The sequence below is a fragment of the Aptenodytes patagonicus genome, chromosome 1 (genome assembly GCF_965638725.1).
Source record: "Aptenodytes patagonicus chromosome 1, bAptPat1.pri.cur, whole genome shotgun sequence".
Taxonomy (NCBI): Eukaryota; Metazoa; Chordata; class Aves; order Sphenisciformes; family Spheniscidae; genus Aptenodytes; species Aptenodytes patagonicus.
The window spans coordinates 52172678-52188276 of NC_134949.1; the positions used below are offsets into that span (position 1 = coordinate 52172678).

Consider the following 15599-nt stretch of genomic DNA (forward strand, 5'->3'; position numbering starts at 1 on the left):
AGACCATTTTGTGGATGCTGCTGCTGCCGACTCTGGTTATGACTGGGTTGGTTTTCCTGCCACTGATTTTTGTCACACAACAAGGCATTGCTACTCCTAGAGTTATCAAGCAATAAATCTACTCTTCAGGTGGGCAGGGAAAGATATCCTATTCTTATACGTATAACAGATGGGATTAAACAGATAAACTAGGCAGGCTGCTTCGACGAACCCACTCAGTTGCAAAGATTTACTGTCAGAACAAGCTTTTCTCGCTGAGAAGGGCTTGGCTGGCCATCTTGTCACTGTGAAGAGATCTCATATGGATGGAGGGATATCCAGCTTGCCCACTCACAGTAAAGGGACATTTCTCCTTCCAGCCAAAATCCCCTCACAGAAATCTCTCATGGACAGATTTGCCCTACGGAAGCTAATCCCTTTCCTTCGTAAAACCATCAGTGCCCAGAGCCAGGGCTAGGACTGGGGTCAGACAAGGTGCCGTACGCAGCGTCTGCCGCTAGAGCCATCCCAGTTCCCTGCAGTGCTTGAGCCAGCTGGGACTGCGGGCCTCTCCGCTCACACCCTCTGGCTTTCACAATGCCACATGAACCAACTAGCCATTGCAAATGTAGTTTTAATTGCATTAAAATAAAATTAAGCTAAAAATATGTCAAGCAGGTAAAACTGCAAAGTTTTAAATCTAAATGGAGATACTGGAGGCTCTTAGTTTCCAAGTGTTGCCACAGGAGGAGACTTTCCCTGCTCTCTCCTCCAGCCGCTGGGGAGATGGGTGCTGCTGCAGCGTGGTGCCCCGGCAGTCACTGATTAACCGCCCACCTGGGGAGGTGCTGCCCACGCTGCGATTTACGCCTCGACCCCCTGGCTGCTCATTTCTGATGCTTGACTTCACTCCGCAGTGTTTTTATAGACCTTTTGCCACAGCGCTCGTTTCCCACAGCCTTTTTTTTTCCCTTTACAGTTTCAAATGTTTCAAATGTAGGGAGTGAGCCTGATTTCTGCCATCCCTGGCTTGCTTCTTATAGGTAACTCCTCTGCAGCTCAGCCATCAGGCCTGTGTGGATGCAAGGATCTGTCCAACTTTGAAAATATTTAGGTGCAATTCCTCTTCTTATGAGAAGAGCTTATAAGCCTCCCAAAATAGAGGTGAAATGGGATTTCTGTGAGCCATCCATGCTGCTTGGCTTTTTGCCATATGGTGAATATTATCCCCTAGAGAGGAAAATGACCCCCATGGCAGCTTCACCCTACCCAGCTCCATTTTCACTGTGCTCTCTAGTGGAGGCACGAAGACTGCATTGCCAGTGGTGTAAGCAGTAACAGGAGATGAAGATGTTGAAATCATATTATATTTATTACATACATGAGATATAAAAACAAATTACCAAAATAGTATCCTTTTTTTTGTGAGTCCACAGGACCTTGAAAGAAAAATACATACGTAAAGCGGATTGGTAGACTCCTGACTTTTCTGGTGTTGTATGTCTTCCTTTTCTTTCCCCTCACACTCATGAACAAAATACACTCTATGCAATGTGGTTTAAAGATGCTTTACAGAAAAGATATATTTTAGTGCTGAAAACTGCAGTAAACTGTGCTATATTCCATACTGGTGTTAATGAGGAAGTATAATGGCCGTATATATTGCAAACAATAACACAGAAGAAAACAAATAAAATGTTCAGTTTTAAATACTAACGTAAAAAATAAAATAAACTCCAGGCCCACCATGAATCGCTGGGTTGTGATATGCGAATGCGAGTCCTTTCTGTTCTCCACATCCACTCATTTTCCTGCAGGCAGAGTTTTTCTCCTCTGGCAATTGCATTTTTTGTCTCAAAGTCTCTTCTCCTCATGCTGCTTGCGAAGTCTCGCTGGAGTCCTGCCCACGGGGTCCAAGTGCTGGTCTGAAGCTGGGACTTCAGTGCAAATACTTTATCTTTCAGGTTGTATCCTCAGATACTCTGAGTAGCCAGTGCCAGGCTGGCCATTCCCTTTATACCATTAACGCCATCCAACTTGGGGGGTCTTCAGGAGTGCTTCTGTTTCAAGGAGTTTTTTTCACGTGCCACCTTCAACCTCTTCTTTCCCCAACACAATTAGACTTCCTGCACCGTGAAGTGGCAGGTAGTAAAGTGCTTTATACAATGAAATATTTACACTAGGGCTAGGTTTGTTTTTTAACACTTCAAGGATAAAAGCTCAGAGACACTGCACCCTCTGGAGCCGGCTCTTCTCTGCGGCCGTGCGGTGGGTGGATAGCCAGCCTCTGCCTCATGCCACGCTTGTGCCAAGGCAGAGGGATTTGATTCACTCCGGCAGCTCCATCCTCACCAGCACTGGCAGAGAATGTAGCCCCCGAAACCTTCAGTGGGGTGACCAGGTTAAAAGCACGCGGCACCTGTTTCTCTTTGACGGGTGCCATGTCCTAACCCGAGGGGGTGTTTCTAAAGAGCAGTCATCGCTGCCATGCTGCCGCCAGCACCTGCCTGCCGCTGTGGCTGTCGCCTTCCCCACAGCATCCTCTGGGAGCCTCTGGAAGTCACTCAGGATCTGCGCTGGCAGCACTGGCAGCAGTGTTTTGCTTCTCAGCTGTAGCTTGTGGGTACACTTTCCCTCTCTAGGGTGGCAATTTAGTCTGGGGCGATCAGTGGCTTCATAGGAGTTGCTCCAACATGGCACTGAAGCGAGACAAGCGTCCGCCCTTCCTTTTGTTTCCCTCAACGTAACGATGAGCTGGGCTCAGGTGAGCCCCTGGCAAGGAAGCTACAGGTGAGTGGATGAACATTGGCCAGGAAGGGTTAAATTAGACAGCGCCTACAACTCTGAACGCCTCGCTACACGTTTTGGCACTATTTTCTTACATTCCAGTTTTCATCCTAGAGGTCTTCTTTCTGTGAAGGCTGTTGCATTTTGTGCATAAAGAAATGCCCTAGGCAGTCACGCACCTCTAGTTGCAGTCTCTTTTCAAAATCTCCAGGACCTTTCTTCCGAGAGCCGACTTCCACTGATGGACAAAACTTTTCATGTTGACGATGAGTCTGCCCGTTTGGACATCCTCGTGTCCTGCCACGAGGTACTCCAAGCCTGCAAACCAGCAAAGCGGTCAGGGACTGCACAGCACTACACTTAAGAGGCCTATTGGCGCTGCAAAGTCAGCCTGGTTATCTAGTCCTGTGTAAAAAAGCACTTAGATGAAGAATATTTACACATATTGATTCTCTCATATATCTGTATATCTATACCTCTATCTATATCTATGGAAAAATGACCCCTGTGGTGCATCTGTCAGTGAGATGCAGTATGCAAACTTTGATTTTGTTAGCTTCTAAATATAAATGGAAGCACAACTCTGGCAGCTGCACTACAAGTTTTTATACCTCGTTTGGGAACCTTCATTTGGCAGCCACCTGCCTCACCCCTCCCTGAATATACCTGGGCCTGGAAATCGGTCGGTTCAGCACATTCCAGCAATGACAGCGCAGGATAGCCCAGTGCTGGTGTCTTGCTTAAAATGGCCAGTGCCCCCTTGCAGGCAAAGGCACGCTGGAGCTTGCCAAGAGGCAATACTAGATTTGCCAGCACGAGCACCCCAGAAGAGCCTGAGGGGGTGGCAGTTACACTGAAAAGAGTGGCATTAACTTCTGCCTCCACCAGATGTTTTAGAGGCATGACAGCAGCATCTGGTGAAGCCTCACCTGGTGTCCAGAAGGTGCCAGAAAGGGCTGGAGCACAGCCCCATAGCACCCCAGCACAAGGCTTGCCCCAGGCATCCAGGTCCGTGCCTGGCTTTCGGGGCATGACTCAAAGAGCGCTTGAAGCCAGGCAATAACTGCTAAGTGGGAAACGGGGCGAAGCCTTTGGCTTGAATTAGCTAAAGAAACACTGCCACAGTTCCCAACAGCCTAAATGGGCCACGAATGTGCCAAAAACCTGGATAACAAGGAGGATAATTCCTCCCGTGGCAGGAGGAGCTCCCTGCCAGGGCCAGCATCCTGCCGCAGCATGCTTGGGGTACAGCAAGCATGAGACCCCCCGCTGTACCCCCTCCTCCTCGTACTGGTCTGGGGAGCACCACATGGCGGTAAGAACTAGCCTGGGGGAGATGGGTCTCCCTCAGTGCTCTTGGTTGCCCTGCTCCATCCTGGCCACAGTGGGGAGTCTGCTAATGTCTTCTTGGGTTTTCATTTTGTAGTTCAGAATAAAGGGAGAGTGTCCCCTAGTTAAAGGTCAAGCATGTTTTTCTTTAATTCAATACAATTTGTTATCCACTTCATCTGAATTTCTGGGCACACACATCCTCTCTTCTGCCAAGTAAACACAGGATATGTGTATGGCAGTATCACCCTTTGCAAGACATTAATTTTGGCTGTGTCAAGCCTGCTGTTATAAACATCACACTTCAAGAGCTCCTGAATCTACCTCCCTTGAGAAAGAAATGTGGCATGCACCCTTAGAGAGCAAGCGAATATTGCTGTGGTTGTTGATTCAGTAGGGCTTTCTAGATTTTCAACCAGATGTTACAGAAGTGTAAAAATAAAAGGAATCAAACGACTGAGATGCCGCAAGCCAGGACTTGAGGCTGTGAGTTTTGCCCTGCGCTGCTGGCAGGCAGCTTTCTGCTTATTTGTGTCTGTGCTTGGCAGAGCCGAGGAGGGGAAGGGCTCCTGTTCCCTTGTGGACTGCTGAGACCTTTAAACCTTTCAGCTCAGTGTCCCCCCAGTAGTCCAGCCTGCCTCTGTGGCTGCTATGCACAGGGAAAGGTGTGCAAGGATAGTGAATATCCTCTCGTAGGAACTTAAGCACACTTATAATCTGAAAACAGCCCATGGAGATTTGATAAATGCTTGGAGTTTCCATTATAGCTATATGTCAGGAAATTGTTTTATGTCAGCTTGGCTTTTTATCCAGCTGTTGTTGGTTTATTCATCTGGAGGTCATAAGCTCTTACTCTGATAGAGGGTTAAGTCTGCTAATATAGTATTGCTGACCATCCAGAAATGAATGTGGTAGCTGAAGAAAATAAAGAAATTTTTAAAAATATTTGGGATCCTTTTTTTTCCACTTTGCAATGATTGAATCTTAAAGATGGACTCAGTTGATATTTTCAAGTTTCCTGTTAGGACCAAGCTTCACAACTTCTTTCCAACATGAAAACTGAGATTTATTTATACTCATGGGACTCCAGCAGCTGCATTTCAAGAAAACACCAAGCTTTGCAGTGTAAATCATGACAGCTGGCAAGGGGGTAACACCCAATGTGTCAGATGCCTGGATTGTCCCTAAAGACAATTGCACCTCCACCCTTCCGCAGATTTCCAAGCGATCTTCATCGATTCTGTGATTAATGTTATCTTTTCCTCTGCTGGGGAAAATCAGTGAAGCTCCTCTGAAGTTAGCGGAGTTGCAAAGCTGCGTGTCAGGTGCAGGGCTGCCCTGCATGATCAACGTCTGACAGCTTCCACAGCATTCCTCCAGGTTCATATTAAGGCTTTCTTGCTTGCATTTGTATTGCATATGGAAAAATAAACACCTGTATTTATTTAATTATAGATTTATGGTGTTTTACCAATATCCAAAGTCTTACTGTGCTTAAACAGCAAAGTCCTGCCTAACGCTGCTGATTCATCCGACCCTTGCACCTGACAAGACTTCCTGACTATAGCTGTGCTATCACGGCAGCTTGCCTTAAAGCCAAATAGTCACTCCGGTGGAGATGAAAGAAGACTGCCAACAACTCATCAATAAATCGCCTTTCTGTGTGATCCAGCCTCGCAGACAGCCCTTTTCCCCCAAAGGAAGTTCCTAGTGCTGTGCAGGTAAGGGACGTCTCAGCACTGAAGTCGACATTTCGATCAGTGATTTCCAAGTGATGTGTGGGCCTTACGGAAAGAAAACCCTTTATCTGAATTAGTTGGCAACTGTTGGTTTATCTCGGAGTTGTAAAGAAAGGTGTGTCAGCTAGCGCCTACTTTTGCTCTGTTGAAGAAAACCCTGAGCCTGCATCTCCTTGTCCGTACCGGAGACTGTATGTACTGTTTAGCCACCACTGGTTATACTCCATTTCAGTGAAAGACGATGAGAAAAAGCTGCGAAGCCAAAGCTGCCATCTCACTGCATAAGACAATCTCTTCCAAATCTTGTAGATGCAAATTAGTGTTACTTTCAGAGACATCCTCCCTTGAGTTTAGATTAAAACTTCAGTACAATGTCATGACTCAAATTAGATTTAAATATGTTTTTATGGATTCAAATTATCATTAGTTTTGAAAAGATATGTCATGTAGTCGTGGCGTAATATGCACCTCCCTCCCTCTGGGAACAGACTGAGACTGGTAAAGCTGTAAGGCTGTTATTATGCTTCATAAAGAGAAACGTATGTTTGAAAGTCTATAGAATGAACCAAGTTTTTCTCTACAAAATTCAAATTTGATGCAGATTGCTGTTGGAATCCAAGATGTAACAGCCAATAATTTAATGAACACTGGGCTGCAATCTCAGCTCATTGGCATGAGGGGACGGAGGAGTGGGAATGAAATCTGTGTTATCGTGGTGGGGATGTACTGCTCAGGGAGTCAAACCTACCGGGATTGAGGATGGGACAAGTGCAGCCTCTGTTAGTCCAGGATTCAGGGTAGAGCGTCTTCTTGCCCCGGAGGATCTTCAGCTTTGTAGATTTCAAGACTTTCTTGATCTTCACATTGACTTCTGCATGGGAGCCTTTGTCGTGAGCTGACAAGATCTTCGTCTTGATCACTGGGAAGACATGAATTCAAAACCAGGAATATATAAACTATTTACAGTGCTCTCTTCTTTTTTTTTGTCTAATGCAGGTGTCTGGGTGAAGCAGTGAGGCCAATTACTTCGTTACAGTGGAGTTAGCCTGATGCTCCTTGCTGGGGAGCTCAGGGTCAGCGCAGCTGCCGGGGGAGCGCATGTGTCCCCATACCCATGGGCAGGAATGCTGCCGGCTGGTTTGGCCATGGCCCCTGGAGCTGCCACGTGAGCAGCGGGAGAGGTCCAATGACCTGATTTTCAAAACTTGTGAGGGCCCCATTTTCCCCCAGAGCTCAATAAAGACTTTGGCTTCCTTAGCACTTTTGGAAATCAAGTGGAAAGCCTTGCTTTTAGGGATGGACCTGGAGGCTTTGCTGGCCTTGGCCTGGGCAGGCCAGGCAGCAGGCAGGGGCGTGAGGGGCTGCCCCATCCCACCCTGGTGAGCACTCCTGCTGCTGGCCCTGCCACTTTGCAGAACTGCCAAATCCAAATGCAGTGGCAGAGACTGAGATGTTGGTGGGGACTGAGGCAAATCACGGAGTATTTTGAGCTCACAGATACCCACCAGCACACCCCCGCCGCCTGGTATCCCACCTGCTGAGCCCCTGTGCAGTGGAGGCTCAGGGTTCAGGTCCCATGCGTGAGCCTTCTCCTGACTGCACTGATGCCTACACTGGTAGGTATCACCGTACGGTGGTGCTTTATTCAGCGCTGCACGTTAGGCAGCTCAGGGAAACCTCTCCTCCTACAGTATGGCCTCCTGAAGCTCATGATGAGCCCCATAATTCATCTGTCCCTCCAGTTTAGCTGACACCTTTCCACGTTGAGTGATGAAAGGGTGGGAAGGCTGAGTGCACTTTAGATAAGATTTATGAACTTGGGGTTTTTGTGACTTTTTTTTTTTATTTCTTATCTTTTGCAAGATTAAACACGGTCACTATCGCGGCCAGGGAGCAAAGCAAAGCAGAATCAGATTTTTCCCTAATATCGCTAGGCCAGGGCTATATTTCAACAGCTGGCGGTCCCTTGAACTTCCCTTTGTGGGTTGCTCCACAGCCTGCAGATGTAGGGGTTATCTCTCTGCGCATTTTCAACTTCAGTGCAAGATGAAACAGGTGCAAGAGACCCCTGGAAGACTGTCAAGGAAGGGAGTGCTACACAGAGCATTCCTTGCTCTGCTGTGGTATGAAGGAGGCAGTTCACTGGCACACACCAGAGAGGTCTTGGGAAACAAAGTGCGTCCTCTCATTCATTTAAATCCAATAGACACGTAGACAATATACATCACCCCATGGCAACAGCTGAACTTTGTTGACAGGGGGAAGCTCCCAGTAGCTGCCTGAGCTGTTTTCTCCATGTAGTGGCTTGTGTGGTGATCACTGTCCCTCCTTACATTCAGTGTAATTCAGATTTAGTGATTTCTAGACCGTTCTTGGGGCACCTGGTCCACAGACAGAGTTTTAGTGACCCGTTTTTGGTAACAGTGCTTTCCAGTCTGTCTTGGACCTAGACAACCTCTTAGGGACCCTTCCAGCCCTTGTCCTCCCATGATTTCAGCACAAGAGTATTTTGCTAGCAAGAGAGGTGAGTAACAGAGCAAGATGCTTCACCCACCTTGACTTGGCACCATGATATCTATACATTTTGGAAAGGTCAAAGATCTGCCCCCAGACTAAGTAGCCCATGGGTTTGCAGGGACGGAGCGGTGCACACAGCAGCACCTCTCACGCTTTACACTCTTGCACCACCTCACAGCACCTCCCTTTATGCCCCTGCCACCTCACCCAAAACTCACCGTAGGTGTACTTCATCCCGCAGAAGACCTTGGGATTCCCTAAAACTTGCTCTTTACATTCGCATTTGCCTGGGGAAAGAGAAGGAAGCAAACGGCTGTGGATTGTACTTAAAAGACAGGAGCCTTCGTGGGCAGAGCCTGGGACCTGTCAAAGGTTTTCACATGGTCCATGAGCCCTGTGCAAAAAAAAGCCCTATTTTCAGATCCAGGATGAATATACAATCTTAGTCCAAGGGCAATTATTCCTTGTTTACAATTTGAAGAGAAGGGAAACAAAGGCCTTATTATTTTGCCTCAGGATGCAAATAACACGCATGTCTTTCCCCGTGGTATTTTCCACACCGTAATGTACCAGACGAAATTTTAAAAGGAAATGTTGCAGAGGTTAAGGCAGAGTAATGACTTCCGTGATCTTAGAACAAAGAATAACATGATATACTTATTTACGTTTAAAATGAAGTTGCCCAGACAAATGATGGAGCTTTCCCCTCAATTAACTCAATTATTGTATCTTCGAGATTTTAACATGCCGCTTTCTGAAAAAGGAGGAAATGACACTTGCCTGCTTGCATGCAGTGATTGCAAGGGAGGACAGCTTGACACTGCGCCGTGGGGACAAACTGCCTCGCAGCAACCTCACGCGGCACCCACCTCCTCCAGACTTGGGGGGAAATAACTTCCCCAGCTGAAACCGTAGCTTAAATGCTAGGCAATCTTGAATTGCATCGTAAGCTGCAATTGATGCCAAAATTGTTGTGTGTATCAGGGAAATAAATTTTTATTTGGAAATTTCCAATTCCCTGCCCGTGAAGTGGCAAAAACCACCCTCTAAATAATGTTGCTGGTTTGTCCAACACGTAGTAGTTCTAGTGAATCCAAAGACACATTTAAAACATGATGGACAAAATAAAGAGCGTGTTCAGCCTTGAAATTCTGAGCTGGGGCTGCAAATTCAGGCAGGGAACTGTTGCCTTACCAACAGCTAAATACTGGGTGCAGGTTTTCAGAGTGAAGCATCTGCCTAAAGGGTTTGCACATCCTCACATTGATGGGACGAGCTGTAAGGCTCCTCCAGCTCATGGAGGGGAAGGAGGTGGTCACACAGGACATTAACAGGGGAACGTCCATCCCCTCCTGCAACTGCCAGGGCACTAATTACAAGCCAGTGCAGAAGACAGTATCCACACTGGCTGCTGGCAGGAGGGATGGGGCAGGGAAATATGCACAAAGCCGCCGTCCTACCGGAGTGCCGGAGCGCCGAGAAGCCCTGCTCGTCTTCCCAGCCCCAGGCGGGCTCGCTCTCGTTGAGCACCGCCTGGAAAGGAGGTGCTTCGTGGTGCCAGGTCACGTCCGAGCTGTTGGGGGGAAAGGGAGATGGTCAGCCTTCCTCCTGGAGCCGGCAGAAAGCAGGGCCACCACCAACGCATCCTCCGGGCGCAATGTGACTGCACGTCTTGGTGGTGTTAAACGCAAGGGGCAGTTTTGGAAAGTGAACAGGTTGAGTGTTGTCAGAGTGGGTCATGAATCCATTTTGGGTTTAAAATGCGTTATAGGGATTTATATGCTATAAATATCCCCAGCGTGGTAAAAAACCCCAACATATAAGATCCAGAGAGTGGGGTATTATTAAAATGTGCTGTCTTCTAAAAGTCGGAGCCTGAATCTAGGTTCAGCACAGTCAATGCAAGCTCAGTTGCAACAGAACAATATTAACCCTTTGGTCTCCTCTCGCTCAGATCTCCCTGAGGCTCATATTTTGCTCATGGAGAGGAAGCATCGGTGAAGATTATGGAAAACACCCTATGCATTAACATCAGCACCGAGAGCCAATAATCCAAACTTGCCAGTGCCCTGCCATGGTGTGCCAGGCACCCAGGTGAACTGCAGCCTCAGCTCCCGCTCCATCCCCAATTCCTGAGCATACCCAACCCCAAATATTTTATATAATGGATATTTTTCAGACTGCGTCCCATGCATACATTGGGTCGGAGCAGTGCCTTCCCTGTGATGGAAATTGCAGGGGGATTGCTGAGGCTGGGGGGGGGGGGCGGGGCGGGGCGGGGCGGGATCCTCCAACTCACCTGCTGCTGCGGCAGTCGCCGGTGTGAGGGTCGCAGCTGCGGGCGCAGTCGCAGGGGCGGCAGCCATAGGCACCGAAGCCCCAGTAGCCGGGGAGGCAGCGGTCGCAGCGGGGCCCCGCCACGCCGGGCTTGCAGGGGCAGTCGCCGGTGCTGGGGTCGCAGAAGGTGCGGGGGCCCAGGGGGAGTGTGGCTGATCCCAGTGGGTGGCAGGAGCAGGCTGCGGGGGACACCGTGGGGGAACAGAGAGCATTTGTGAGTGCAAAAGTTCTGTGGGACGGAGGCGCAGGAGATACCTGTGAAACTGCCACTCTGCTTAGGGACAATGATGTTTCTGGGCTTTTTTTCCCCTCTCGCCCGTATAAATCTGACCAGAATCTCCCTTTAGAAACTGTATGACTTTAACTTTTGTGAGGTATCTTAATTAGTCAGCCTACCCTGGTTTTGCGTTATGTTTTGCCAAACAGGCCTTTATTATTTTCCTTATAGAATCTGGACTCTAGTCCAGCCAAGTACCCAGGGATGTGCCTGGCTCACAATGATGTTTAAGCAGCTGTGGGTGCTTCATTGCAAAAATGAATCAGAGCATAATTGCTTTCTAAAGTAATAACAACTGTCTTGCATCCAGGAGGCCAAAAAAACCCCTCAGAATGGTCATTTTAACTAAAGTGGAGGCTGAGCAAAAGGTACCCCTCTGCTTCTGTCTGATTTTCTTTTAAACCTATCATTTCAAAACGTTAAAAAAAAAAGAATGAGGACACCAACGGCTCAGAGATATGCTTTTGCATATACTCTAGGATACAGGTTTGCAGAGTGCACGTCAGAAAAGCTGGCTGCTCTTTTTTCCTCCCCCACAGCCCCTTGCAGCAGAACGATGCACTGGAAGTGTACTGGGACACACTGGGAGAAATGGCCATTCTCACAAATCAGAAAGGATGCCCTAAAATAGGTGGTGTGAAGTTTTTCTTGCCTACTTCTTAGGATTTTTCTTTTGCATAAATGTAATTTGTATCTGTTCTAAGACTACAATCTTTTTGCCCCAAAAGATGTTAATCTTTTCAAAGATCAGAAATACAGTTATCAAATGTGTGAGCCAAACCTCTGACCAATTGGCCTGGCCAGCAGGCAACACAGTGCCCCGCAGTACCAGTAGCTGGGTGACTCGTGCTCTCCTTCCCTCAGGGTTTGGTTCTCTGACCAGGACGTGTTATGGTCAGCCTTGTGCATTATGGCAAAAAATTCCCTGCTGAAAGACTTTTGTCTAAAACTCAATTTACATAAAAATTGGATTTCCTGAGAAAATTTCATTTGGAGGGAAAATTTGCACCAAATTCTAATACGAATATTTTTATTTTGCAACTGTGAAGGCAATAAAGCAGAAAAGCCACTGCATGCAACACAACCTTTCTTTCTCTTAAAATACTTATTGCTGTGCACATATATTTAGTTTTGCTCTGACAACATTTTTGTGGTTTCAGGGATTTGACATACCTGGAGTGTTGTTTCAAAATATTAAAGGATAGATTAATATTGGCAGTTAACTTAGAGGTGACTACGATTCCAAAATCTTTGCCAAAGTAATCCCCAAATTTTCCCCACCCTTTCCATTCCCAAACAAATATAATTATATAAAATTAAAAGATTAGAAAGCCTCTCCACAAACGGCATAACTAGCTGCAGGCAGTGAACTCCGGTACCGTAAATAGCATAGTTTTCAACAGTGCTCACTGAGACTCGCATACCTTTCTCCTGAAGTCTGTGAAGTGTTTTACACCTGACACACGTAGCCAAATGCTCTGTTTTCCTACTAGATGTGGTGGCTATTTCTGGCATTCCTCAGCCCCTTCAGGGGAAATATCAAGCACTTAAAGCTCTTCTATTCTCCTGCAGTCAGTGAGCTAAACCCAGTGCTCAGAGAGAGATTTGGTCCTGTTTCGGTCAGGTTTCAGCTGAGTTTTACACCCAACAGTACTGGGGTTGGAGCTTTTTATGTTTTAAATAATGCTTTTGCACAATTATTTTCCCTAATGGAAAATTTAATGGTAGTGGCAGCACCATGGTGAGGCAAGAATATTAAATTTACAAAGGCTGTTACGAAAAATACAGCAGCAAGCTCATAGGCAATTAAAATGGCAATCAAAAATGAGAATGTAGTTGGCTATACTTTTTAATAAAAGCTGCAAAGAGATGTGTTGTAAAGGTTGGTCATTTCTACAAGGGCTGCACACCTACCTCCACGGACCCTGTCTTCCTGGCTGCTCCCTTATGAGCTACCAAGGCGCCGACCTGCTTCCCATAGGTGGCTGGTGAATTGAAGCTTTTTGGTCTTGCATCTTGGGTGGAGGCCCAAGATGACGTTAAGTGGCATTAATCTGGATGCTTTGGGTGGCAAATTTACAACACGGTAAATGTTTGTGACGTGCTGCAGTGGGAACGTGCTGAGCAATGCAGAGACATAAAGTGCAGCCCATCACTACACACCGAGCACAGAAATGAGACTCTAGAGCTCAAATGTGAGCACGTTGTACCAACTTTGAAAGAAATGCATGAAAATAGGTCCAAGTGCTTCCGTACTATGGCAATGGCAGGAAGAAAAGGACTGCAGGACTGATTATACAACATTTGGCAGCTGCAGCTACTGTTCCCTCATGGGCTGCTGCACTGAGTGTTGGTTTTAGATCCCGTTTTCCTCCTTCCATTCAATCTGCACCTCACGGTAGCACAGGTAGTAGGAGACCCACCTCCAGGAAGGTGAGAGGAGCCGCTGAGCAGCAGATAAAGCAGCTACAGACAGTGTTGGATGGCACTTCGTGGTGGATACATGGGCACAGAGTGCGAGACTCTCAGTGCGAGGCTTCAGGACAGTGCCTGTCTCATGTGCCGTGGCCATCCCACCAGCGAGGCTGGGGGTTTCCATGGCCAAGGGAGCTCCAGTGAGAGAAGGGCTGGCTGGGCACCTCTAGCCTGGGACCAAGAGAAACCTTCCACAAGCTTGATCTTTTTGCTTTCTTTTCGATTGTAAGCAGCATCGTTAAAATGCCAATTTACCACCCTGTACTACATAGCAATATTTTGCACGTGACTTCCACGCACATATGAATTAACAGCCGCCTGTCCTGGCATCGCATGTGCTGATTGAGATCGAAACCCAGTGAGCGGGACTCCAGCGGAACTGGATTTCCCCGCCCTGGATTGGTGATACTATTGTGGTTTCTTCAGCTGCCAGCTAACCTTTGGAAATGACAAATATTTACCCTCAAAAACCTACAGTTGAAAAGTAAAAATAAACTTGGCAATTATAAAACCCAATTTATTGTCTGCAATTATACTGTAGCTCAGGCTTAAAAATTCATGAGGGATGTAAAGAAAGGGACCGATAGGTATGGTGGGGGGAAAGAGTCATCAGATTGCTGTTTTAAACTGCAGAATGTCTCGTTTTATCGGGTACACACCTACTCCTGAGCAAATATTATATACACTCTTCGCCTACAAGAATCTTTAAAGTATCCTTAAAGATTATGGCTTAACAACTCCTTTATTTACTTTGACCTTGGTATTTTTAAATTTTCAATGCTACCCCATGGTTGAGCAATAATGGTGCCTTGAGCCAGAAGCAAGCAGGCAATGCCGTGGCCTTCCCAGAAAGAATAACAGGGCACCACGCACATCCCTTGTTATGGCAGACCATGGCACGGTCCTTGGAAATGTGACAGGCATAGGCTGTAGTCAGTCTTATATAATTTAATTTAACAGTCATTAGCCATTTGCTACGGCCCTGCAAGCTGCTGGGCTCCCCCGTGAGATGCCGGGTCCCCAGGTGCAGGGAGCAGCCCCGGCAGCAGGAGACCAGAAGGGAAACGGTGAAGGGGTCCTAGGGAGGAGAGCATTTGCAAGGGTTTGAAATCCCCAGAGAGAAATAATCTGTGTGTTTGTGCCAATAGGGTCTCTGAAAGGAAAGCATTCAGATAATCCCTACATTTTTGTGGAACCCAGTTTATGCTGGGGAAAGTTGTCTCCCTGAGATACTTGAGTACTTCATGCTGTGTAACTCACAAACACCGAAAAAAAAAAAAAGAGCAACAAAGTCGATGTACCTAATGCAGAAGGTAAATAAATGTAGACTTTTGCTCACTGTACTCAAGGCTATCTTACAGTTCTTGTCAAATATATGTTACCTTTGGCCTTTAAATACCAGAGTTCGTGAATACATAGTGGTCCATAAAGAGGCTGGATTGTTGCATTAAAGAGTAACGGAAACAAATTTATAGTCTTTATATCATACACACTTTTTTTGGGGAGAAAAAATGTGGAAAGTGGAATGCCACAGGCCAGTGATTTACAGATGAATGCAGAAAGCCGAGAGGACCGAGCACCAGCATATGTCAACAAAAATACCCATTAATCATCTCATCTCCACAGCTTCCTCCTGCCCAGAAGGGCTGGGAGAAACTTTTTAATCAAGTCTCCTGGGATTTGGCTAACATATAGCTAATAACATGATGTAATGCCTGACTTCATTAGCACTGGTCTAACTTGCACACAGGCACACGCACACTGTTGGCAGCCTTCCCTTTGAGCCATGGCTGTTTTGCAGCGATACATCCCGAGACCTCTGTTTCCATCTGGTTTTGCAAGGAAGGAGGCTCCGTGCTGGCCAGCCTGGGAGGTGCCATTTGACTCCCTCTCAGACCCTCCAAACAGCCGCAGGATTTAGACAGGTATTTTGGCACCAGGAAAACCCTACGATGGGTCCCTTGTGAAACTCTATCTCCTCGATGGGCTGTATGAGACGTCACAGGAGATGGCAGCCACTCCTACCACCTCCAAGGTAAAGGGCATTATCTTTAGGTGCCCAGAAGACGGCGCTCAAATCAGTGCCAAAGCTTGACTTGGCTTCGATGGCCTCGGAAAAGTGCGTGCTCTTCCCTGATGGGAGCTGGCACATAAAAAGC

General features: G+C 47.1%; 1 protein-coding gene across 4 annotated transcripts in view; it reads right to left on the bottom strand.

Annotated features, from left to right (window-relative positions):
• Positions 1–1332: 1332 nt before the first annotated feature.
• NTN4 (netrin 4) overlaps positions 1333–15599 on the bottom strand; it is a 50451-nt gene continuing 36184 nt past the window's right edge. For all 4 annotated transcript variants that reach the window (XM_076334945.1, XM_076334934.1, XM_076334954.1 and 1 more), the window contains exons 6-10: positions 10651–10867; positions 9812–9924; positions 8570–8638; positions 6583–6753; positions 1333–3084 (exon numbers count right to left, since the gene is read on the bottom strand). In XM_076334945.1, coding sequence (XP_076191060.1) covers positions 2948–3084; positions 6583–6753; positions 8570–8638; positions 9812–9924; positions 10651–10867 — 707 coding nt within the window. In that variant the 3' untranslated portion in view covers positions 1333–2947. The remainder of the gene's footprint in view (positions 3085–6582; positions 6754–8569; positions 8639–9811; positions 9925–10650; positions 10868–15599) is intronic.